The 24,323-nt window shown below is 34.5% G+C and overlaps 3 protein-coding genes across 7 annotated transcripts; all 3 read left to right on the forward strand.

Annotated features, from left to right (window-relative positions):
• The first annotated feature begins 7,218 nt into the window (after positions 1-7,218).
• LOC105769483 (transcription factor bHLH145) lies at positions 7,219-9,474 on the forward strand. Its single transcript, XM_012590151.2, has 2 exons — positions 7,219-7,369; positions 7,463-9,474. The coding sequence occupies exon 2, from the start codon at positions 7,480-7,482 to the stop codon at positions 8,560-8,562; it is 1,083 nt and encodes a 360-aa protein (XP_012445605.1). The 5' UTR covers positions 7,219-7,369; positions 7,463-7,479; the 3' UTR covers positions 8,563-9,474.
• A 723-nt stretch (positions 9,475-10,197) lies between these two features.
• Positions 10,198-20,533, forward strand: LOC105769484 (protein ALTERED SEED GERMINATION 2). 5 transcript variants are annotated; one of them, XR_008196097.1, is made up of 21 exons: positions 10,200-10,625; positions 10,998-11,066; positions 11,470-11,547; positions 12,051-12,185; positions 12,288-12,395; positions 12,560-12,688; positions 13,412-13,527; positions 13,611-13,728; positions 14,208-14,313; positions 14,812-14,957; positions 15,063-15,233; positions 15,325-15,435; positions 15,942-16,053; positions 16,703-17,040; positions 17,473-17,563; positions 17,841-17,936; positions 18,031-18,101; positions 18,183-18,310; positions 19,317-19,421; positions 20,008-20,104; positions 20,221-20,533. XR_008196097.1 is itself a non-coding variant. In XM_012590153.2 (20 exons), the coding sequence occupies exons 1-19, from the start codon at positions 10,554-10,556 to the stop codon at positions 19,396-19,398; spliced, it is 2,277 nt and encodes a 758-aa protein (XP_012445607.1). In that variant the 5' UTR covers positions 10,200-10,553; the 3' UTR covers positions 19,399-19,421; positions 20,008-20,533. The 5 variants fall into 5 exon arrangements, 2 of the variants coding, with proteins under 2 accessions (XP_012445607.1, XP_012445606.1); XR_008196096.1 differs by having other exon boundaries at positions 10,201-10,625; positions 19,317-19,429; XM_012590153.2 differs by having other exon boundaries at positions 20,008-20,533.
• A 1,363-nt stretch (positions 20,534-21,896) lies between these two features.
• LOC105771060 (uncharacterized) lies at positions 21,897-22,891 on the forward strand. The gene is made up of 2 exons (XM_012592467.2): positions 21,897-22,171; positions 22,311-22,891. Exons 1-2 carry the CDS (start codon positions 22,014-22,016, stop codon positions 22,717-22,719), a joined length of 567 nt encoding a protein of 188 aa, XP_012447921.1. The 5' UTR covers positions 21,897-22,013; the 3' UTR covers positions 22,720-22,891.
• Positions 22,892-24,323: the final 1,432 nt, after the last annotated feature.

The following is a 24,323-nucleotide window of genomic DNA, read 5'->3' on the forward strand; positions in this document are numbered from 1 at the left end:
TCAATTATTACTAAATATAAAGTGCGTAACTCTAGGTAATGGGCTATAAAAGAATTGTGTGGATTATTATTTTCTGACAATAAAAAGCATTAAATTAACTGGTCACATGGAACATTCAATATTAAATTTATTTTCGTTCAGAACTATAATTTTATTTTATTTTCCATTGATTTAATGCGTGTTTAGAAATATTTAATTCATCAAAGATTCAAAATTAATATTCACGTTTTTTTCCAAAACCACAATGGCAGTAGAATAATCAGGTTTGGGCACATACACCATAAGATATGGTCAAATAAAGGTGTAATTAAAGGATTCATATTTTACTATTTGCAAATCGAAAATATATGATAGTGAAGTGTGAAGAAAATGTTATTCCACGTGAAGCGAACACCTTAAAATTGAAACTAAGTTTAAAAAGAGTATGAATTTTAAACATGTTTTTTCAATTTTTAAAACTCTTAAATATCACAATTATCGTATTATTTTTCTAGATTTATCAAAGTATAAAAAATACTTCTAAAATAATATCGGTTGTATTTTGAAAAGAATAATTGATAATAAAATTTGGCCTAATAAAGTTAATTCTCATTATGACCGAAATTTTAAAAAATTAAGATTAATCAAATTAAAAAAAATGCAAATTAACAGCAGAATCACTTAAATCGATAAGATATGACCTAAACCCATTAAACAGCCTTCGACCCTCAAAAGAAAGAAAAAAAAGTGACGACGAGTGGAGTTGTGATTGACTGTTTGTTTCTCTATGTTGGGCAATAGGACGAGATTTTATGAACTACTAGGTTGCTGTTCCCTGTTTATCTGCAGCTGCTAATACATAAAGCTGTTTTTGTTGTTATCTTCACTCTTTTGGCACATCAGCCGTTGGAAACCTATTCAGTCGATATATTTGTGGCCATCGGTTTCAATGGCATTGGGACCAATCAAGCGACAATGATGGTGGCTCCGCCGCTCTGCTCCGTGCAAACCAGGCCCAATAATAATAAAGAGGATTGAGTGAGATGGATTCTTAGGCTTTAGTCCTCTTAAATGTTAGGCCCATTTATAGATGTTTGTCTCCTCTGACTCCCATCCCATGTCTACCTTTTACTATGTCTTTTGAGCCCACCACTAAACGTCGGTTAATTGTGAAAAAGAAAAGAGACAACATTTAGCCGAATTTGGATACTCGTTCATTAATAATCAATGAGCAATACAACACCTAACGTACCAAAACGAGGTGACTAGAGGAGTTTCAAGGTATCCCAAGCTTCGTAATTTGCAAAGCAATCGAAGATCTCAACCATGCCATGCCACAACCACAGATTTTATCCACAAAAAAGTACCTCCTGAATTAAGGAGATAGTGTGAACGCTAATACACAATGAATTCCTACCTCTGTCTCTCTCCTTGCCTTGACTGTGGTCCGGTTTGCCCAAACTTGGTATGCTGGTGGTGGTACTTGGAGTACTTGGTAATGCCGTCATGTTGACTTTGACTCCCACCTTAATGGACAATGGCCCATCTAACTTAACCATGTCCACAACCCAAAAGCTTAACAACTTTTCTAACTCCTTTCTCCTCATCCCTCCCAGCGTTTTCTTTATTTCTCACACATCCGATGAAATTTAAGTCCATGAATATTTTATATTGAAATTTAACCGATTAATAATTATTTATTATCAGGTAACAAAAACCTTGACTTAATGGTAATATTATGATCATAGAACTTTGATATTATATAATTAAGTTTTACACTGTTTGGATGAATGAGTTTTTTTTTAAGATTTATTATAATTGGTTAATTAGTTGTTAAGATATTCAATTCAATGCTTTTTAATGATTGATACTATTGATAATTAGTTAACCGACAATCGATCACTAATTCAATTTTAAAACGTTTGAAAATCATATTAATCCGTTTTAGAAATCGAATGGGTTCGATCTTATACATACGCGAGGAAGGTAATCAAAAAAAAGAAAGAATATAGGTTCTTCTTTACTTTTATCACTTAGGAGCTGCATGAGAGAAAGAAGTGAGGAATCCTCTTTTTCAGACTCTGACTCTCTCACTCCAGTCGTTGATTTTCTTTTTGTTACTTTGAAAGCTACTACTTCAGCTTCAGCCACTTGAAGTTTCGATATTCCTTTTTATTTCTCATCAAACGAATGGTATCTTCTTATGGAAATCCTAACTATTCTTAGCATGATATTGGGGATAGGTTAATCAAAATTATTAGTGAAATTTGCTAGTGAGTTGTCACTTATTTAAACCAATCATGTCTACGAATGGTATGAAGTTTTGCAATATTTCTCTCTCTCAGACACACACACACACATATATATACATAATATCTCATAAAAAGACATGACTACAGATGAAATTGTCTAATAAAATAACACAATCTTGTGAGAATGTATCACATATATATATATATATATATATATGTACGTTGAATGGTTATATAAATGACTTGTGTATTAGTTATTTTCACTACTTTACTTACAATATTGAAGTATTTATCTTTATGACATATTAAAATTTTAAGAAAAGAATCCTACACTATGTAAGTATGAGGTAGGGCTTACAGCAAGGTTTAAAATAGTTATGGAGGGGGCAAAAGGCAAATATAGAACTCACCAGAAAAACAAAAAAGTCAAAAAGAAGAAAAAAACTAGCAGTTAAAGAGCACGCCACTGGCGGCTACATCTCCGCATTAGTCGCTTTAGATGTTCTCTATTTGATTAAAATACTCAATTACAACTTGGACATAATTTCTTCAAGTTTTATTTTATATAAATTAGGTGTAGCTTCTGTTTTTCTTTTCTTAAGTTGTATTTAGATTTAGATTATGAATCTAATCCTGTTTTCTAATATTATTTCTAATTATAGTTTCTGGAATCATAGTAACCGTATTTCTAATCACATGATTGCACCAATGTGAAATGATTTTCTGAAAAGAATGATTTATTGAATTAACTAGAGTGTTAAAACTCATTTGTACGTCTTAGATTCAATCCTCAATTCCTACTTGTTTTAAGCACCATTTTTCAATTATTTTATTTAAAATATTATATATTATCTTTCAAAATATTATTATTTTTAATTGAGATTTTGTTTGATCACACTAATTGAATTAGAAATAGATAACAACACACTCACCTCACCATGTAGGTGAAAATAATTATAAAATAAAATTTTCTTGATAAGAATTTGGGGTTATGAGAAAAATGTTAAATCCAGAATTGTACTCAACATCAATCTGAAGACCTTAACTCAATCCCGGATCCCATTCCCACATCGCATAGATCTCCCCGTACACCCGCCTGTAACCTTATCACTCGCGTGCATGTTAAGCTATTTAATACTACTTTACTTTGACCCAACAAATAAAACCCTGTCTTACAGGAAATTAAAAATATATATATATTTCTCTTTCTTCCTTGTGTTATGAAAGCGCGAGCCAAAGCGTGCACAAATGCATGCGCTCTCTTTAATAAAATCCCGACGCTGATGCTGATGCAACGTTTTTATTTTTGTTTCTTCTTTTTCCCAAAATTAAAAAATGAAAATTCAACTTCTATAAACTAATCCAACGCTGATAAACATATATTGTTTCTTAATCAGTTATTTTAATTTAAATCAACATTTATAGGAACTTCAACTAATTTTAAACAGTAAATACTTCATTTTTCACTCATTAAAGTTAATTTAATTAATAAAAACGATCTTTTTTAATCCAAATTTAGATTAGCTTCGAGGAATTTCATTTTATTTTGAGAGTGAACCACCATGATTTTTCCACGTGTCAACAGGAATCAAATCGTGAGGCAATGAGGGGAAGTGAGGTGGTATGCAAGCGGAGGAGCGTGAACATGTTGGGAAAAAGATAAAACGGCGTGGGAGACTTTTTTTTTTTTTTTAAAGTCTGCTGTTTCCTTACTGTACCAAAGATTTTGGTGTCGGATCGCAAGATTTTCTTCCCCTTTATTTATTTATTTTTCTCCTTCAAAGTCTTCCAATAAATATAATTTTAATTTTCTCGAGGTTAAACTGAAAACATTAATTTAAAAAAAAATTTACATAATTATTCGGTATGAAATGACTACACTGACCTTTCAATTTCAATCCAATATTATTATTATTGAATCTTCTTACCAATGAAATTAAATTTCAAACATTGTGGGCAGCGTGCGAGTGAACTATACTGAGTTTGGTTCATGTCTTGACTAACCAGGCTATGTTTAACCCTGAAATACTTCATTATTAAATAAATAAAAACAATAACTGATCCTTTTGTGAAATATATATTATAATGACAATCACTTTCTTGATTGGACCTAACCTCAATTATAACCAAGTGTTGAAGCAACTTGATTGGGGTACCCACTAATAATGTGACTTAAACTACCCAATAAAGAGGGGAAAAGAAAAGAAAAAATCAAAACTAAAAATCCAACTTATATCTACCCAAAAAGCATCAGTCATGTTATTCACTATGATTCTTACGTTGGAATGAGGAATTATTAATCTCGATTTCTTTATTAGTTTTTAAGTTTAGTAACTCATTATCATAATTACTTTACTGTTAATTTTGACCTTAATTATTAAGGTAATATTAACTTCAACCCCCCTGACCTTGAGGGGGGCATGCATAGAGAGAAAAGAAAATGATTTATGGAATTGCTAATTGGCCTGCTAAGTAATGAGACTAAATAAACTCATCAAGATTTCTTTAATAAGTGTTATAATTGCTTAAGAGGCCTTTGCTTAATTATTGCAGTGTTGACATTGGCTTTTAGACAACACATTCTGACTTACTTTAAATATAGATATATAGATCCCTCCAAACAAGAGCTATCATCTCAAATCTGAAGTTTACCTCGAGTTTTGTTAAAACAATATATTATTATTCCTATTTCATGAACAATTTCTTTTGTTTTTTATCCAATAAATTTCCATTAATCATATTGGGTAGTGACAATTGAGGATTAGCATGTTTAATGGCAAGTTGCAAAGGCATGGGGGGGGGGGGGTTTGCTTTACGCTTTTCAAAGCGTGGGGTGTTGTGTGTTTGTTGGAGAATCCACAACCAAAATGGTTCCATGCTCTTTCTATCCCCACCACCAATATTTAAATACCATATGGCCCCTTAGAACAAGTTTTAGTGGCATGAAACATGGAATTTTGTTTAAGTTTTTTTGCTTATTATTCCACACAGCATATGACTTTCTAATAAATCCCCTCCCCCATTATTATACTAATCCTTACAACTACCAACACAATATTATAAAAAATTAAATGGAATTTTGACTTTAGAATTAATTTTTCATGTTTGGAGTTTTTCAAGCATTGGGGTAGTCTATAATTTTGAATTAGCATTTAGCTAGCTACCTAGGGTTTCAACTCACCATATCCATGAAAAATGGACGGTCCACTAGTAAGTCAATATATGTGTATGTAGTGAAATTTTATGTATATATAAATTTTTATTTACTTCGTGGGAAAGATAAAATGACATATGCATTTTTATTTTGTATCAAAAAGAAAAGGAAAAAAAAAAAGAAAAGGTAGGGGAGAAATTCGGTTAAGTGGTTAGTCCACAACAACCACAATTATGCCATCCCTCGAGGCATTATTTGATAATTGATATTTGGTACTATTTTATTTGGAATTAAAAAAAAGTTGTAAAAAGTTTCAATATTATGGCAACAATGATGAGATTAAGCTTGTTTTCATTTGATGATGTCTCCATTTATCTATTTGTATTCAAAATTTTATTTTTTAACGGAAAATATTAAAAAGAAGTTAGTGTACAATTATTTATTATTTATGGATGTAATTGGATAATATTAGCATTTCCGCAAAATGAAAGAATTGGACCCAGAACCCGAACCGGTAATGTCATAACCACCCGAGAGGGGCCCGAACACCAAACACCCACCACACGGACTCTAACTGTGCTTCATCATTTCTTCACTTAATTCATGTCAAAACCTTTAATTTTAATTTTTAATTATTTCTTTAACTTTAATTAATTTCCTCTCTTTTTTAGGTGCATCAAGGACATTTTCGTCATTTTATTTTCCCTATTTAATATATCCAGTAATATGTTAGGATCCGTGCATCCATAAATCTCAACCCTTTGACTGTAGTCCTCGTTTCTCTCTCTCTGAATTTTTTTTTCCCAGTTTCAGATTGCATTAGTCTCTCTTTCTCTATTTGTAGCTAAGGATTGGAGCAATCTGGAGTTTTCCCCCCCCTGTTAATCGTTAGCTTCCTCGATGCTTTCGGTTTTCACATTTTTCTTTTTTCTTTTGTAATAAAGCTTTGATTTTGTTGCTAGGAATTTTAGCTCATTATGTTTAGTGGTAGTTCCTCTTTGCAGGGTTCTTGAATAGGTTGTGTGTGTGTGTGTGTGTTTTTTTTTTCTGGGGGGGAGCGTTAACAAAGGGAAGTGAACGGTGGCTATTTGCAGTGAAGAAGGAACAGCATGCGTTGGTGGTTGAGTCGTTCTATTGATGTTTTTCGGAAAGTTATTTCTTTGAACTTGTATTGTAGAGTGATTCTGTAATTCCAAAACCTAGCGTCTTCAAGATCCATCCCTTTTTTTTTCTTGTTTCTTAGTTAGTGTTATATCATCCATGGGATCCACTTTTTTCATCGTTGTTCCATGTTATGTCCGCCAGATTAGCTGAATACCTTCAATCACATCGCTCAAAATTTGTGATCCCAGAAAATTATCATTTCTTAGTAGTGGTAGTTGTTGAATTTTAGTTAATCTAGATTCTGGATCTTGGGGTTTTTAATACGGTTTCGTACCTGGAAGATCCTCTCTTTTGGTGCCATATTGAAGGGGTGTTGGGACGTAGTTATGGTGTGCCAAGCAGCGACCCAAACAAGATTCCGGGCATTGAAGTACGAAAATGGTATTGCAGGGAGTGCCACCATTGTAGTTAGAGTCATAGCATGCTTTCAACCTCTTCAGGATTGCCAGGTTCATTTTTCTTCCTTATTTTTAATTGATGAAAGAATTAGATACCCGTTTTGTTTGGTGATGTTTTTACACTTCATTGGTTCATATTTTCTTTTATTTATCATGAGAGATTCCTTTTTCTTTTATTATTTTTTGTGATTGATGTTTGGTAAGAAAGTTTATGTTCAAACTCCTTACTGAATTTCCTTTTTATTTTTTTCCAGGCTGAATATTTCCGTCATTTGCTTAAGCCCGTTACGTAGGTTGCCTTTTACGTTTTCGCGTTCAAGTTAAGCTGGAATTTTTAGTTTTCTTTTTTCGCCTTGTTCTTTTTTTTTTTGAGAGAAACTGCAAGTAGACTGCCATTTTCACTGCTACAGCATAAACTTCTGGTATGTCGTTATATCTCTGCTACTTGGTTTTATGAATATCTGCTTATTATTCTCTGGAATACCTTTTTCAAGTTTTATGGTGTTTTTATGCAGGTGATTGTTCTTGTTGAATGGGAGAAGGCTGTGGATCTTGGTTTCCTCAGCAGCAATTTCATTGGCAATCACCCAACTTGATTTCTTTGGCTGCTCCCAATCCGTTGGGACTGCAAAGTACTAATCCTAGATTCATGAACTTCGGCACTGATATGGTCTCTGCTACTGGGACTTCGCCGGTTTATGCAAATCCAGAATTACATCACTTTGGGGTTAGCCAACGAAATGAACCTCGTGGCTGGTTTTACTGTTTGCCCCGTTTCAGACAGGTCTTTGCGCCTGCTTCAAACCCTTTGTTGAAAGAGCAACACCTGGCTGACCGATATGAGAATCTTAAGGAAAGTGGTACCTCCAAGGCAGGGACCGGGGCTGCTGAGAAGAGATTCCTTGTTTTTGATCAATCTGGTGATCAAACTACCCTGATTTTCAGTTCTGCTTTTGGGACTCATACCAAGTGCCTGTCTTCTTGGGGTCCAAAATCTCCTGCTGCTGGTAACTTTAATGGGGATGTTCCCATGGCTAAAGCAACAGGGAATCTTCACTCTGGACTGATATCTACGGATGTGTCTTATGACAAAGGGACTGATGTGCAAAGTGAAATGCACGAGGACACTGAGGAACTCAATGCGTTGCTTTATTCGGATGCTGATAGTGAGTATTCCGAGGATGAAGAAGTTACAAGCACTGGTCATTCCCCTAGTACAATGACTGCCCAGGATGAGCAATTTGAGGGAGGTAGTGAAGAGGTTGATAGCTCTACAAGGCTAATTAAAAAGCGAAAACTGCTTGATGGCAGTTATGGTTGTTTGCCCTTGCTTATGGATACTGCTAATTCGGGGAATTTTAACAGATATTCTGAATACGAGGATGATGCAGATTCAAGCTGTGCCAAAGGCCAAAATCCTGGATCAGGTGATACAGATTCGTCTTCAAGCTACAAGAGAATGAGAAAGGATAAAATTCGAGAGACGGTGACTGTTTTGCGAAGCATAATCCCAGGCGGAGAGGGAAAGGATGCAGTTGCGGTTCTTGATGAAGCTATCAACTACCTGAAATCCCTGAAACTTAAAGCCGAAACCTTGGGACTTAACACTCTATGAGCTGCAGCCTGCAGCTGTTCTCACAAGTAGTATTAGTTGTTATTTTTGTCATTGTTAGTGGAGCTGTGTTAAATAAGTGAAGTATACACAATCTTGAATGGTGTTTTTCATATATAATTTGGAGCCCTTCCAAAAATAGAAGATCGTAGACAAAGAACATGAACCATTCCCAATGATATGAGTTGGAAACCAGTAGCATAAGGAGTCGAAATCTCATCTCTATTTCCTAAAGGAAGCAAAGGATACATGAGTGTATACTATGTCCCAATAAAGGAAGATGAACCATCATTAGTCAACATCTTGGGTTGTAGAGAAAGTGAAACTCACAGCTAGGCATGAGGGATGATGGGTTGGATGTGTGAATGAGAAGACTGGTTATTCCAAGAGGGACGCGGCCTCATAAAAAAGGGGGTCTAAGTGCACGCCCATTAGGTGTTTTGGGACCCCCAATCCTTCAGTTTCTTCTCCCTTTTTTGTATTTCTTGTCAAGTGTTTTTTCACCTTTGATGCAGGAAATTGCACGAGCAAGGAGGCTTCTCCTATTTCATCATATGCTAATGCCACAGTTCAGCCGGAAGGGGGGGGCCCCCTTTCCCATATTACACCATCTGATGTATTATTCCTTTGCCATCATGGGACTCTGTGTGTGTTTTTGTTGTTGAACTCGTGATTCTGCAGTGCTTTTAATGGGGGCTAGCAAGTTATATATGTATGATGATGATGATGATGTGAGCAGCCATGGTTGGCATGGAACTTGATGTAATGTTATGTTTGGTTTGGTGTAATGTAATGTAATGTTTTGTCATCTAGCCAATGCGTTTACTATCTCGTGCATGCATTTATGTATGAGAAAGCGATGTGTTGTGCCCTTAACTCACTATCTGAAACGGTGCAAAGTAGTTTATTTTTCCATTTTTATGGCGTCTGATGGTTTAGGTGATGCATGGGACCACTAAAGCTGCAGCCTGGCCTGCTTTTTTTTTTTTTACATTAGGGTCTAAGTGGCATGGACCTTCCAGTTTACTATTTTCTCTCATGTGTATATATATATTTTCTTAAAATGAAAATTAATTAGTCGCATTACTTCTTGAGTGTTATAAGTAAGTTTATTAAAAATAAAATAAATTTGGGATCCGAATTTTAAGGATAAACAATAGCTTTGTTTTATTATAGAGGGGAAATGGTTAATCCATATCCTCCTTATTCAATGATTCAATGAAAGGGGTACTTCTCTATTTCATTCCTTATTGGGTGGACCCTACTACATTGCGTGAATCGCTCGATGCTGAATAATTTAATAATATATATTTTTAATACATTTTATTATATTTAATAATTTAATAATATATATTTTTATCAATAGGTAAAACCATCAATTTCAGTCTATTATTTGTATTTCATTTCTACCACGTATTTTTATCTTATTAGTGAGGTGATGAGACACTATTATTGATTTGAGAAAACATGGCGCGTGCATGAAACTGGAGTTTCACCCAAAAGAGGTTGGCCCCTCACGTTATGTCATATCACCACCCCTTCTTTCTCCAACCAATCCGAACCATTGAATTAATGGCGTAAGTTTCCACGGGCTTTCTATAGATTGGACCTTCCTTACTGGGCTACTTTGCCCATTTAGTACCTACTCTCCTCCTCCTTTCTCTTAAACAATGCTCCTCATCACAATCCAACACTGTCTTTTCTTCTCCGAAATTTTGAGAATCTCTACACAGTACGCACAGAGACGCAAAGGAAGCGAAGAAAAGCATTTGTTTATTTGCTTGCTTTTATGCTTTAATGTCTCCAAACCCATTGCGTTGTCGTAATTAAAACCAACAAAAAGAATAAAAAAAAAATGCCCGTCTTAGCTTCAAAAGGACTATGGGAATTGTTTTCCGCATATGTTCATCGCTGATTACCAGCTTCGCTGCCGATCAAAGCTAGGGTTTTCGAATATCTTTCCAGTTTTCTTTGTTTTTCGATATTAAAACTGGATGGAGCAGTGGCCGTTCCACGACGGCAACGTGCACAATCTACTCGTCAACAGGCGCATCGACTTTGGCCACGTATTTTCCCCTCATTCTTCACAACAATTTGGTGTTCTCGTTTGCAGTTCTGAGGATTTGCGGAATTAATATAATTTTTCTTGAGTTAATCTGATGTGTAATTGAGAATTTGAGTAAATGCTACTGTGTTACCGGATTTTAATCCATACGTGCTTATTATTGAAATTTTGATCAAGAATCGAAGTGCTGGAGCCTATTTTTTTTTTGTTCTGTTCAGTTTCCCCTGAATCTTGCTGATAGTTTAACTCTGACTATTTTTTTATCTTTATTAGTTTCTTTGTAGTCAATTACTATCAATCTTTTTCTTCCTTTTGTTGACTTACAACGGTGACTGTGCTTTATCTAACAGATTCCTTTTTGGTGTTTATGTAGGATGTTGGTCATAGTTTGCAGATGCATTCGTCTCTGATTCGTAGGCTTTCAATGGAACAAGAATTGGAGGTTGTTTCAATTTTTGCATATTTGATATTTGCATTTAGAAAGATGTTATAATTGACATGCATATCTTCTATTAGCAATTACAGTGGTAGTATTTCAGACTCTTTTAACACTTTATTTATTTATTTATATATATGCACTTTTTTCTCATGATGCATCATACATTATAGTAGTGGCATTTTATGGCAGTTGATTGAATGTATGCATTTTCTGTCTTCCTAGATTACATTGCAGTTATGCGTTGACTACTGTGCTAAATTAAATGCTGTCTGGATAGTTTTCTAGTTGCCCGTTGATCTGCCACTTTTAATTTCGGGGCTTCAATGGGACAATGTTTTGTTACACTTACAGTTTTTTCTTTTCCAGTCCTTGTAAAATCATCTTACTATGTTCTTTGTTTGAGCAGGGACATCAGGGCTGTGTAAATGCTGTGGCTTGGAATTCAAATGGTTCACTTTTGATTTCTGGTTCTGATGATGCACTGGTATGAGACTTCTTTTTTTTGTCTACGAGTGTAATAGGTAGCATGAAAGTGGCCAAAGTTTAATAATGTGAATTTTGGCTGAACTATGTTATCAGGGGTTTTGTATTTATATGGTGTTGATTGTTTCTAAGTTTGCCTCATTTACATTTTAGTTTGGAAAATGTGAAATATTGAGTCTTCTAGTAATCCTTCTGAATCAGGATTACTGGGTTGTGTATCTGTGTTTAATGATGCCTGTAAATAATTTATGCCGTTTCTGAAAGGTTTTGAAATAGTTTTTTAGAAGATATAAAAACTATTGCCTTTTCACCTAAGGAATGTTTTTTGTGCTTTCTAGTATGGCATATAAGTTTGATTAAAAGGTGAAACAAATTTTTGGTTTATGGGCCTCCAGTTCTTTAAAGTTTTTGGCACCTATAATCTGTTGAAAAAGGTGTGCCAAGAATGGTGGGTGTTGGTTTTATGGAAGTATGTCAAAATTATTGATGAATTACATTTTGCAGATAAATATTTGGAGCTACTCTGGTCGAAAGCTTTTGCATTCTATAGAGACTGGTCATTCTGCTAACATATTCTGTACAAAATTCATTCCTGAAACTTCTGATGAGCTTGTAGCCTCTGGAGCTGGGGATGCAGAGGTAATTCTTTTTGTCATATTGGTAAACAAGGTTCTTATGGTGGATCCTTATCGCGTTGCTATTAGTTATAATTAGTAAATTGGACGGCTAATATTTTTTCAGGTTCGATTATTTAACTTGTCCCGCTTAAATGGCCGAGGGTTCAATGATGGTGCTATTACTCCGTCAGCACTCTATCAGTGTCACACAAGAAGAGTTAAAAAATTGGCGGTAAGATTTATTGCATAAATGACTGATAAATGGAGTAACAATAACTGCAAACAAACATGAGAAATTGGTAGCATTTTCAACTTTTATTGTTGATTTACATGGTGAAATGAATGTTTATCTGATTGCTCCAGTTAGTCACTTTTTATACTTGTTTGCCAATTCAGTTTGAAGTTGGAAACCCCAATATGGTATGGAGTGCTAGTGAGGATGGAACTCTGAGACAGCATGACTTTCGAGAGGGCACTTCCTGTCCTCCAGCTGGATCTTCTCACCAAGAATGTCGCAATGTTCTAGTGAGACTCACATTCACCATGAAGGGCTTTCTTTTCATTTACTTTTATGTTCTAGATACCTCTAGAGAACTTTGTTGCTATAGTACTACCTAGCAATTTGGTGTGTTGATTGTAAATATGAAGCTATCCATGAAATGCTCATTAGGGAGTTTCAATTTGTTGTCTTCACCAGGTTATAATTGTTAGTGTAATTGTGATATTTCAGTTTTATTCTCTGTAGATCCTATGCAACACTGAAGTCTTTTCTTTGATTTGGAAAAGTACTTCTGTTCCTCCTGGTTTTTTGCCGATCAGGATAATTGATAGAAATTCAAACTTTTCCTTGTTGGGATTGAAAACGAACAGCCATTCAATGGACCTTTTTAAATGTCTGAAGTTACTAGTTTGATATGGTTTCAATTACATAGCTCATCATTGTACATTCAACTTTACTTTAGAGTTTAGACGGCATGAGAGGACTTTAACCAGCGAAGAGAAAAACATCCCTTGATTCTTGGGTTAATGGATTATCATCTCAAGGTCATTTTATTACTCGTGTAGCTTGAAAATTTTCAGTATTGTTTGCCAATCTGTCTTCAGTTGTTATCTGAAGTTTGACATTGTACAATTGTCACAGCAAGTCAGATTAACAAATAGATAACATCCATTTTCTGAGTTCCTCTTTAAATGTCTGTATCTCTATAGAATTGTAAATCATTTAAATTTTCCTTCTTTTCTTGGCAGCTTGACTTACGTTATGGGGCAAAGAGGTCACTAGCTGATCCTCCTAGGCTTACTCTGGCCTTGAAATCATGTGATATCAGTTCTACTAGACCTCATTTACTCCTTGTTGGTGGGAAGTATGTAGCTGATCTTTCCTTCCTTTATTATTTATTATTTGCTTTTTTTGTTCTCTGCTAATCTTGTATTTGAATGTTTGCAGTGATGCATTTGCCCGGCTATATGATAGAAGGATGCTGCCACCATTGACCTCCTGCCGGAAAAGAATGTTACCACCTACTTGTGTTAATTATTTCTGCCCAATGCATCTCTCTGACCGTGTTAGTTTTGAAATTCTTTGTTAGTTCTTACTCTTGTTGACTTCTTTCTTAGAAATATCTCTGGTAAATTTTATGATTTCTTCTCATCAGGACCAAGTTTTATTTTGAATAGTGTGGACTTATGAATAGATAGTCCTGAATGATGTAACTATTCAATTTGCAAATGATAATAATTCTCTGTTTGTTTTCCTTTTCTTTTCATTATTGGTAAGTGAGTGAGCTTATCATCTTCATTAGGTCACTATTGACTAGTTTTCTCTTACTGGAATCTTTCACTTCATTACTCTGCACATTGAAAAAAAGTTTTGTTGGATGTTTAAAGTTAAAAGTGTTGACAGGAGTCAGTTGTGAACTGCTGATTGCTATCAATTGACATCCCCATTAGTAACACTGCTTTCTTGCTTCTAGGTGTCATTATATATCTTTGAACTGAACCACTACTGGTTTATTATTTAAATACTGCTTTCTTTGCTTTTCAGGGACGTTCAAGTTTGCACTTAACTCATGTTACCTTCAGCCCTAATGGAGAAGAGGTTCTTCTTAGCTATAGTGGGGAGCATGTATATCTAATGGACGTAAATCATGGTAAGCATATCCCAGATTCTCTACTGTAGTCCAATTTGTTTGTCCGTATCTAATGGACGTATATCATGGTAAGTATATCTAATGGACGTAAATCATGGTCCAATTTGTTTGTCCTTTTTTTTAAAGGAGGTTTCATGCTGCCTGACTTGATGTCTATAGTTTTGGTTTCTCTCCGTATTTAGGTTCCTGTTTTGAATTCGAAGAACTGAATTGCGTCTTAAGATTCAACTTAGCTTAATGTGTCTTGCCTCCCCTTCTTCCCTTGTTATTTTATTCTTCATTTTCATGTACTGCTTTTTAGATTTCAATGTCAAGGTTAAGCCTCAGGTCAGTATAGGTGTGGTAGCTTGTCACATTCTCAAGTTTAGTTTAATGTTCTTTGGCTCAGTATTTTCAAGTTATTTGCTTTATTTGCAGTTAGTACGATGCTTATATAACTATTATTTGGATTGTTAAGATGTTATTCATCTGATCATCTGTTGTTTCCATAATTGCCAGCTAGTGGGAGTTCAATGCAATATACCTCAGGAGATGCTTCAAAATTGATGACCTTCACTCCTGTACTAAATAAACTAGAGCACCGACCACCTCTTTCCGGCGTCTTCCAAAATGGTCTCCGGAGTAGAGGCAAAACTGCTGCTGGAGTATGCATATTTTATTTTATTGTCCTTTTTTTTTTGTAGATTGTTATTTAACTTATGTTGTTATTCTGTATGTATTTCAGCCATACTCTAACATGGCGGTTACAGATTGAAAAATGCAGGATGTTGGTTGAAATTGCTAAGAGATCATTAGACAACGGGACAAATATTTTTCATGCAATTGAGGCATGCAATGAAGTCTTGGATGGACATGGTATTGATATTGGGCCCACACTCAGGCTTGAATGCTTTTGTACACGTGCTGCCTTGTGGCTTAAGGTTCCATGATTACTTTGTTTTTTTTTTCTTCTTTGACCATTCATCTATTTGATATGCCATAGCCAACATATTAAGTTGCTTCCTTTTTCAGCGGAAGTGGAAAAACGATGCCCATATGGCCATTAGAGATTGCCATAATGCTCGAAGAATAGATAGTTCTTCCTTTAGAGCTCATTATTGTATGGCGGAGGCTTTAGAACAGGTAATATGCAGAACGAGTTACAGTGGAGTTTATAAACATGGTATACGGACAAAATTATAACTTATTTGGGTTGCCAAGAACATTTTAAATTGTTAAGCTTGACCCTCAGTTAATAGTTTCCCCGCTTTGGTTTTTGCTTCCAATCCATCTTTTATCCTTTTAAAATCATTTTTGCTTAAACAAAATTTAAGCTTGTGGAACTCTTGTATATATATTTTAAAAAATGTGGAAAGTTGTTTAATTTTCACTGGGGAAATGTAATTTATTCCTTAGCCAAATTTATATTCTTAGAAGTTGGTTAATGAAGTAAAGCCAGTGGTTACCGGTAGATGCATATATGCACAACACAATAAGTGTTTAGGATGAATTGTGTAGTTGTAAATCAAAAGATGTTATGTAGGCTAAATCTGCATCTGGTCCAAGACAGTTTCATAGTTGTCTCTTCTTGTTAAGTTGGTGGAACTAAGATTTTGGCTATTATCATTTGTTTTCTACTGTTTTTTCAGTTGGGAAAGCATAAAGAAGCATTAGACTTTGCTGTTGCAGCACAATATTTATCTCCATATGATACTATGGCCGCTGAGAGAGTGGAGAACATTAAAAAACATCTTGCTGCTGGTTGGTGTCTTGTACAATCATATCATTGTCTCAATTGAAGCATCTTATCTCTTGACTTCAAAGTTGATAGCTGTACATGTATTCATGTGTGTAGGACAATGCTGTGATGGTTTACTCATCCTACTCTTACTGAAAGACTGGTTTATGTGTCTAATCGTGTATTGATTGAAATTTCTTTGCACAGTTGGTGTTAAAATTAATACTAGTATGACTTTTCTTTGCTGTTCAGTTTACTGGATTTGCAGATGCCATGTTCTTATAAGCGATGTCCTGAACTCCTGAAGTTTCTTCTCTGCTCAATTCACCCTTTGAATTTTCCCTAAGCCTTCCCGTTGTTCATAGATTACCTTTAATTTGTTGTTAGGCCTGAGAGCAATCAAGTTTCAAGTGTACTTGTAGCATGCATGATGTTTATATTTATCAAGTTGACAGCATGCGATCACTATGGTTATTGCCTATGCTGAACTTTCCACTATTATGTGTGGAATGAACTTCAGTAATCACTTTAAGGCTGAACTACCCTCTTTCAATTTTCATCCCTTCCTTTTAGTTTCCATTCCATGAATGTGATTGATCAATATCTCTAGTATTGGTAATGACTTTTTCTGAATTTTAATCTTTTCCTTAATCTAGTTTCATTTTTTAATAGCTGAGGCTGAAAAAAGTAACAAGGCAAGTGATGGATCACATAAGGGTGAACCTAGAACTGGAAGGGTATTGTCGTTGAGTGACATACTATATCGCTCAGAAGCTAACAGTGATGCTTTACAAGATGGTCCAAGATCTGAAAGAGAAGACTCTGATTTTAATGAGGAGCTGGAATTAGATTTTGAAACTTTAATATCAGGTGATGAAGGGCGTGATGTTGAATCCAACATATTTCATGGAAGTTTAAATCTTAGAATTCATCGAAGAGGTGATTCAACTAGAGAAACTGGTGCATGTGGATCTCCTTCCTCGTCATCACAAAATGGAGTGGCTTATCAGGTTCACATCCTTATCTTTGGTATGGATTGCAAATGGTTTAAGTTTCCGGTAATCTGATGTCTCCTATTTTGTTATGTCATCAAGAAATCATCTTGAAAGTGACTTCATTCAATTATGAATTGTTAAGGCATTGCTAAATGTGTAACTGGTAAAGTTGCTAACCTTTGCTGGACAGATAACTTCTTATTTTCTGCTTCAACTTGTGGTGCGTATTAATAACTTGATTAGAAGTCAAATTGCTTTGAAATGTTGTAGAAAAGTCTACAATGGAGTGTCCTATATAATGTAGCATGGAAAAGAAATTTGTTTACTTCCTATACCTGTTTGGATATTATGCATGCTCGACAACATATTCATCATATTGCTTGTGATACACTCTTCATTAATCTTCTGGCTTATGGTTTTCATGTCATGCATTCATAATTTTTCTAGCCCGAGGCGGTAATTGATATGAAGCGGAGATATGCTGGGCACTGCAATGTTGGAACTGACATCAAGCAGGCGAGTTTCCTTGGTCAGAGAGGTACTTTTCTCATGTCATCTTAGTTACATTTTTAGCTGCAGTTGAAATTTTGTTGCTTTTTCTTTTTCTTTTTTATGAGATTTATGGCAGTTGCTTTGTAGTGTTGAATTTGTGCCTTTTCATAAGTATATGGCAGTTTTTCCTTTTTTTTAAAAATCCAGTTCCTTATTGCATCCTAGGTCGAGTTAGCTTTTTAAATTCAATTTCTTGAATTGGGTCTGCTTGCAATTTTAGTAATGAAACTATTATATTGACATAATCTGATTGATTCGAATAGGTGAATTTGTTGCTAGCGGCAGTGATGATGGAAGGTGGTTTATTTGGGAGAAGCAGACTGGTAAATTGATAAAAATGCTTCTTGGAGATGGCGTTGGTAATATTTCTCCTGTGTGTCATGCCCTGCAGATGGACTTTACTATCACCCTATGGTTTCTTAGTCGCTAAAAATGTCGTCTTGTCCTCTGCAGTTGTAAACTGTGTTCAGAGCCATCCATTTGATTGCTTTGTGGCAACTAGTGGTATTGACAACACAATAAAGGTTAACATAAAGTATTATGGGAGTTCAGTTATATGCAATTTTCAAGATTGCTTTTCTAATTTTAGTTGCCCCATCATGTAGTTATGGACTCCAAGTGCTGCTGTCCCATCAATGGCTGCTGGTGGGTCAGCAGGGCCAGAAGCTGCGAATGTGTTAGAGGCAATGGAAAGTAATCAACAGAAATTATGTTGTAATCGTGAAGCTTTCTTGTAAGGATTATGGATGATATTTCTTTTTCTGCTTCTAAAGTGGAGCATGCATCAGATGAGATAATTGTGGATGTTCCATCTTTTTCACTATTCCTTCCCGGTTTCTCTCGTGTCTTGTTCTGGTTAATCATTTCGCAGTTATCATGCAAGTTTTCTTGTGCACAGGTGGAAATGCAATTTGTATAGTTTTATAAACTCTTATGAATTTTAACCCCCAAATATTTTTCATCCACAAATTTCTGAATCCCAAAATATACAATCCTCCCTTGTCCTTGTAGCACCATCAGCTGGGCGAATTTTCACTGCATGTCTACTATTGTTTTTATAAATTGAGTTTCCTGTAGGTGAAATTTTAGTTCCATATACTGATATTACTCAGTGCTATATGGTTCAAAAATCATGTTTGAAAGTGGTCAAACTTTACTAAGTTTATGAGAATGTTTTAGACCTTGGGATTTTACTGACTTTGCATCAGAATTTAACCGAGTGTCACTGGGTAGTGTTGGCTCAATGAAAACTAATTTCAGAAAGCATGATTTAGAATCTTTGGGTTTTGTAGAGCTTTATCATCAGAACTTACCCGAGGATCGCTTGGTAGTATTAGGCAGGCATAATGAGCTAACTTCACAAGCTGAGTTTTCAGCTAAAAGATATTAGTCTACTTGGCTAGTTGAGGTTCTACATCTCTTATTTTGTATGGCATGTTTGTCAAAACTGTAAATTGATGTTTTAGAAATTTACCACCATCGACATTGTTTCTTGAAAGTTGAAAATGCCTTCACAACAACTTATTTACTTAAGCTACCTCACCATCGAAAAGCTGTTCCCAAAAGAAAAGGTCATAGGAAGGTGGAATTAGGTATTTTGACTTCCATTTAGGTATTTTGCTTTCAATTTAGACATGTTTCTTCTTTTTGAACGTTGATTGTTGTTTGAAAAAGATCTGTTGATTCTTTTCGTAATTCTTATTGTCATGCATCTTGAATCAAAATACCTTTATTTGCAGGCCCTTTGAACTTTTGGAGCGATTTCGGATGCATGACTTTTCTGAAGGATCCTTGCAACCTTTTGAGTGTGCACAGACATAGCCAGCTTTTTAGCTCTTAACAAAGTATGCAGGTAGCTAGCCACTCTTTTACTGGAGACATCTTTTTCTCTCAAGTATATTTACCTCTTGATATTTGGCGAAATTACACTTAACATTTACTGAAAAAGACTGTTGCATGGTATTTTACCGACACAACCAGTTGGTCTATTTAAGGGTATTGGAAACCATATATTGGGTTTTCTCATTTAATTTCATTTGGCAACTGAAGTTTTGACCTGGATACAACTTTCTTGAGTATTTAATGGTTTTTACTCACCTGCAAATGCGATTAGAATGTCACTAGTTGAGGCACAAGATTTATTGAAATGGAAATGGATATCTCATCAAGGTACTGAACTTTTGCTTAGTACATGTGAGCCACTTCCGGATTTCTCCTTTCTATTGCAGTTCTTGGCTATTACTGAAGTTAGTTAGTACTTGAATTTAGTTTTGCCTTTGTACTACTAGTAACTAATACGCTATGCTGAGTGAATCTGTTGAAAATTCAAAAAGTGAGAAAATGTCTTAAAAAGACTGAATTGATGAATTATATGGATTACATCAATCATCAATTTTTTATTTTTTGTCACTTTTGGTTTTTTTCATGCAGAGAAGAGGAGTAGATTGAGCTTTTGGGGGGATTTATCATAAACAAAGTTTACAACAAGGTTGAATAAAATAGTACAAGGAGCCTCCATCAATTAATTGTAAGCCAGCTCTCAATCAGTTTAAATAATGTTAGATGTTCTTTTTTTCTTTTCTAGCATATATTCCCCTCCATTTTGTCTTATCCCGAAGAACAAAACATTGGAGTTGTATGTAGAATCGTAGATTGTTGGAGATGGTGATGTAAATAGTGATCGAATGAGGATGGTTTGTGTCAGCCATATTGTTGTAAATGTTGGTTCAGTCCGGAAAGGATCTCTTCTTTACTGAATTATGATGATAGATATTCATTCAGTCACCATGACTTTTTCAACCAAAGAGAATCAATTTGTTGGAAATGATCAAACAGTGGAAGAGGTGGGGTATCCCTACATTTGTAAATATATGTATGGTCACACTTTCTTGAATTCGGGATGGTCGTGTCACCATATTCAATGGACAAGGTTGCTTGTGTTGTGTTTATCGTATAATTTAAAGAGAGAAAAAAAAAATATATATATATATATTTATATATACTTTGCAGGACAGCCATCTTTATTGGAAATTGGTTATAAAGAAAATTTTATTGGCGGAGCGGAGTTACAGATGGTGGGCTTCTTACTTTATAACCATAAAGAAGAAATGTTTGTCAAAATCAACAGGGTTGTCTTGTTTGTTCTTTTATATATTATTAAAGTTTTCTGGTTGTACTGCTACGAAAATAAGAAAACCCTTTTGAAATATGCATATGCATGTATGACCTTTTTAACCATGTCAAAGGAGTCTTTGTGAGACATCATTAATCGACTTGAATGTATACAATAATCTTAAAACGAAAACGAAGGTAGCTTTCCCGAAATTTCTTGCATGATCCAAGGTTTAGTTTTGGGAATGGGTTAATATATAGGGAGAAGGGATGACAAATTACGGGCTTTCCCAGCAATTGATTCATGGTTAAAAATACTACTGGAACGATTTTGCCAAAAGAAATGGATTTGGCCATACCATAAGGCTTTTGTTAACATAAAAATCTGAGCTATGTACGAACCACATGCAAACTGCTACTTGGCATTTAATAAATATAATTTTATAAACAAAAAAATAAGATTATATGAAGTTAGCAGATTACATTGCCGTTTAAACTGTTGAATGCTTGCCTTGATGGCACATTTGATGGTAATTAATCAAAGCTGTCATCACATGTCCATTTGATTTCTTTTATACATAGAAAAAAAAAAAGAAATTGCAAAAAGGACATGTCTTTAACTAATTCGATTCCCAAATCAAATTAGCTGTATCCATCCATATATCCCATTTATTGTTTACTACCCCTCTATTGATTCTTTGCCTAAAAACCACAAATCCCGACCCTTTCTTTCCTTTCCCTTAATAATGAATTAGGTTTTTCATTTCATTTCCCTGTGATTCTTTTCTTCATGTGGCAGAGAATTTACTCTCACACTTAAATTTTTTCTCTAAAGTTGGCAACCTTGTGGAATCTACAACATATATATGTTGGCCCATATTTTATGTATTCATTTCGTTAACGGAACTCCTATATCTTTTATATATTGACTATGACGTTTGTTGGCACTAATTTTTTCCAAAGGACTGGATAGACAAGAATGTTGCTATCATACATCTAAGACCCAATCTTCAAACCTCAATCACGCATTCCTTCTTGGGGTATTACCTTTTCTGAAAATTTTGCTAACTAATTATTTAACGCGCACTCTTTTTATCAAATTAAATTATGAATCATTATATTTGCCATAAAATACTATTGTATTATTCATACTAATTATTTTTGCACCTTTTAACAAAAATCCTTAATAATTAAATTACTTTTGGCACACGCGACGTTCATTTTGCAAATAAAACACCCTTCCATACATGGTGCGTGTGGGTGGTCGTCTGTTTTACTCCTTATAAATATCATGCTATGATCTCCGTGTCTCATATGAATCTCAAATGAAGAAGAAGAAAAAAATGACAGCAAACAAGGAAGAGAATGTACCAATAATATCACACCAATCAAGGCCAAGCCAGTGTTGTTGCATGTGTGGAGATTCTGGTCTCACTCATGAGCTTTTTCAATGCACAGTTTGCCATTTCAGATCTCAGCACAGGTCATTTTATATCCCTCCACAACCATCCTTTTTTTATTTATTTTTCTGGGATTTTGCTTTCATCGAATACCCCTTCCGCGGGGGGATTATGAAAAATAATATCATCATATATGGTTTCTGGGTTTGTTTGTTTTGGCAGATACTGTAGCAATCTGTATCCAAAAGCCGACTCTTATGAATTTTGTAATTGGTGTTTGAATCAAAAGGCGGATTCCAAATCTCAGAATTCTTCTAATTCATCCCCGTCGTGTAAAGACAACAGCGAAGACGACGGAAAGAACCAGAAAAAGGGTGATCAAAACCATGGGAATCACAACAACCCAAAGCTGCAATTCACGAAGAAATACTCCACCGGACAACCGAAATCGCCGGAGAAACGGCCGCCTTCGACGGCGCGGAAGAGGATCATAAGCAACGCCCGTTTAGAGGAGCAGTTTAGGACGACGATGACGAAGTCAGAAGAGATATCCAAAGGCGGGCACATTACTAGGCATGTTTTTAGAAACAAGGTACGGAGATATAAACTTTTGGATGAGGTTTCAAGTTAAACACACACACAAACACACATTTATACCTACAATTTCTTGTCTGAAAATGAAACTACAAGAGACTGTTTTATGGTTTGGTTTTTCTTTCATTTTCCCTCGTTCCAAACAGATAAAAGAACAGTGTAATTTGGGAGAAAGTATTATTGGAATGATGGAAAAAGAATCATGGATATATTACCATCTGGTACATGGTTTAACACCGTCGGATGTCATGTCATATTTCAAGTTACATGTATATATATTAATGTATGTGTGTGTATGTATGATAGAAAGTGGGAAAGGGAGCTCATCAAATTTATAGTTGACTTGGGTAAATGCATTTGCCTAAGTCCTTCAATCGTATATATAAAATTAATTAAGGTCAAATTCTACTATTAGTCCCTATACTATGTATTAGTTACGGATTTAATCTTTATGCTTTAATTTGATATTTTAGTTCTCACCAAATAGTTGCCATTGAACTCATTACGTTAACTCCTCTTATTTTCATAATCTTATACAACAAACATATTATCATATTTATAATGCCATGTCAATTTACCATTTTACACAATACCTATTAAAAAATTCACTTCATTTTAACTAATAGATTTAACCGCTACCATTTAAGTTAGGGCTAAATTTTTAAAATTTCAAAATATATAGTAAAATTAATAAAGACTAAATCCACAGGTAGTGGTACAAGACTAATGGCAGAATTAAAATTTTAAAATTAAAAAATATAGAAACTAAATTTGTAATTTAGTATAGGGATTTAAAAGTAGACTTTGACCTAAAATGATTAAAAGTTGAAGGAATAAGTGTATTAGTTGACGCCATTTCTTTCTCTTTTTTTCTATTTGAGTGATATGATGTGTTTTTCGTATTTAGGAAAATAGTGAAATTCTATGTTAAAAGCGTGTCGAATGGGTTGTTGATTTTGTTGCTTCTAAATCCCGTTGTGGCCACACACGTATTATCATCTTCTTATATTAATAATTTATTTGGCTCTCTAATTTTATCAAAATTTATTTTAATCTCTTTTTAGTCTTATTTATCAAATCACTCCAAAACCGATAAAAAAGTTTATGTTTGTTTATAAAAATATTTTAAAAATTAAAATTTATTAAAATTATCAAAAAATATTTAAAATAATTTTAATTTTTTATTTTTAAAATTAATTAATTACTAACGTGGCATATATGTAACTGCAAAACATTTTCATCCAATTTGTGGTGATTTATCAAAGAGTTAAAAGAGATAAAAATTAAATGAAGAATTAAAATAATTTTTTATAAAATTGGAGGTCAGAAAAATCATTATACCTTATATATTATTTCGAGTTCATGTTGTGTAATATTTAATTCTGAAACACTGAAGAATATAAATAAAATTTAAACCTAAACAAAAATCCAATGAAGTAATTAAGGGTAGCTTAGTTTTAATGCTAATAAATGTGTGATGTGTGTTGCTGAGATGCTTCGTGGTGACTAACGGTGAGTTGTTACAAATGATGAGTCCACCCTTTCACATTCCCGTACGCTTTGAATATTGTATCCATTCCCTATTTGGCACCCAATATATATTAAAATCTCTCAGTCTCGCACTTAATTCAACCATTTTTC

Source organism: Gossypium raimondii, chromosome 5 (genome assembly GCF_025698545.1).
Source record: "Gossypium raimondii isolate GPD5lz chromosome 5, ASM2569854v1, whole genome shotgun sequence".
NCBI classification, from domain to species: domain Eukaryota; kingdom Viridiplantae; phylum Streptophyta; class Magnoliopsida; order Malvales; family Malvaceae; genus Gossypium; species Gossypium raimondii.

Bases quoted from the DNA above. Each gene is read 5' to 3' on its own strand.
- LOC105769484 (XM_012590153.2), top strand. From the start codon at position 10,554: ATGGAGCAGTGGCCGTTCCACGACGGCAACGTGCACAATCTACTCGTC. The intron at 14,958-15,062 runs GTATGCATATTT...TGGCGGTTACAG, and splicing joins GAGGCAAAACTGCTGCTGGA to ATTGAAAAATGCAGGATGTT. The intron at 17,937-18,030 runs GTAATATTTCTC...TGTCCTCTGCAG, and splicing joins GCTTCTTGGAGATGGCGTTG to TTGTAAACTGTGTTCAGAGC.
- LOC105769483 (XM_012590151.2), top strand. From the start codon at position 7,480: ATGGGAGAAGGCTGTGGATCTTGGTTTCCTCAGCAGCAATTTCATTGG.
- LOC105771060 (XM_012592467.2), top strand. From the start codon at position 22,014: ATGAAGAAGAAGAAAAAAATGACAGCAAACAAGGAAGAGAATGTACCA. The intron at 22,172-22,310 runs GTCATTTTATAT...TTGTTTTGGCAG, and splicing joins CATTTCAGATCTCAGCACAG to ATACTGTAGCAATCTGTATC.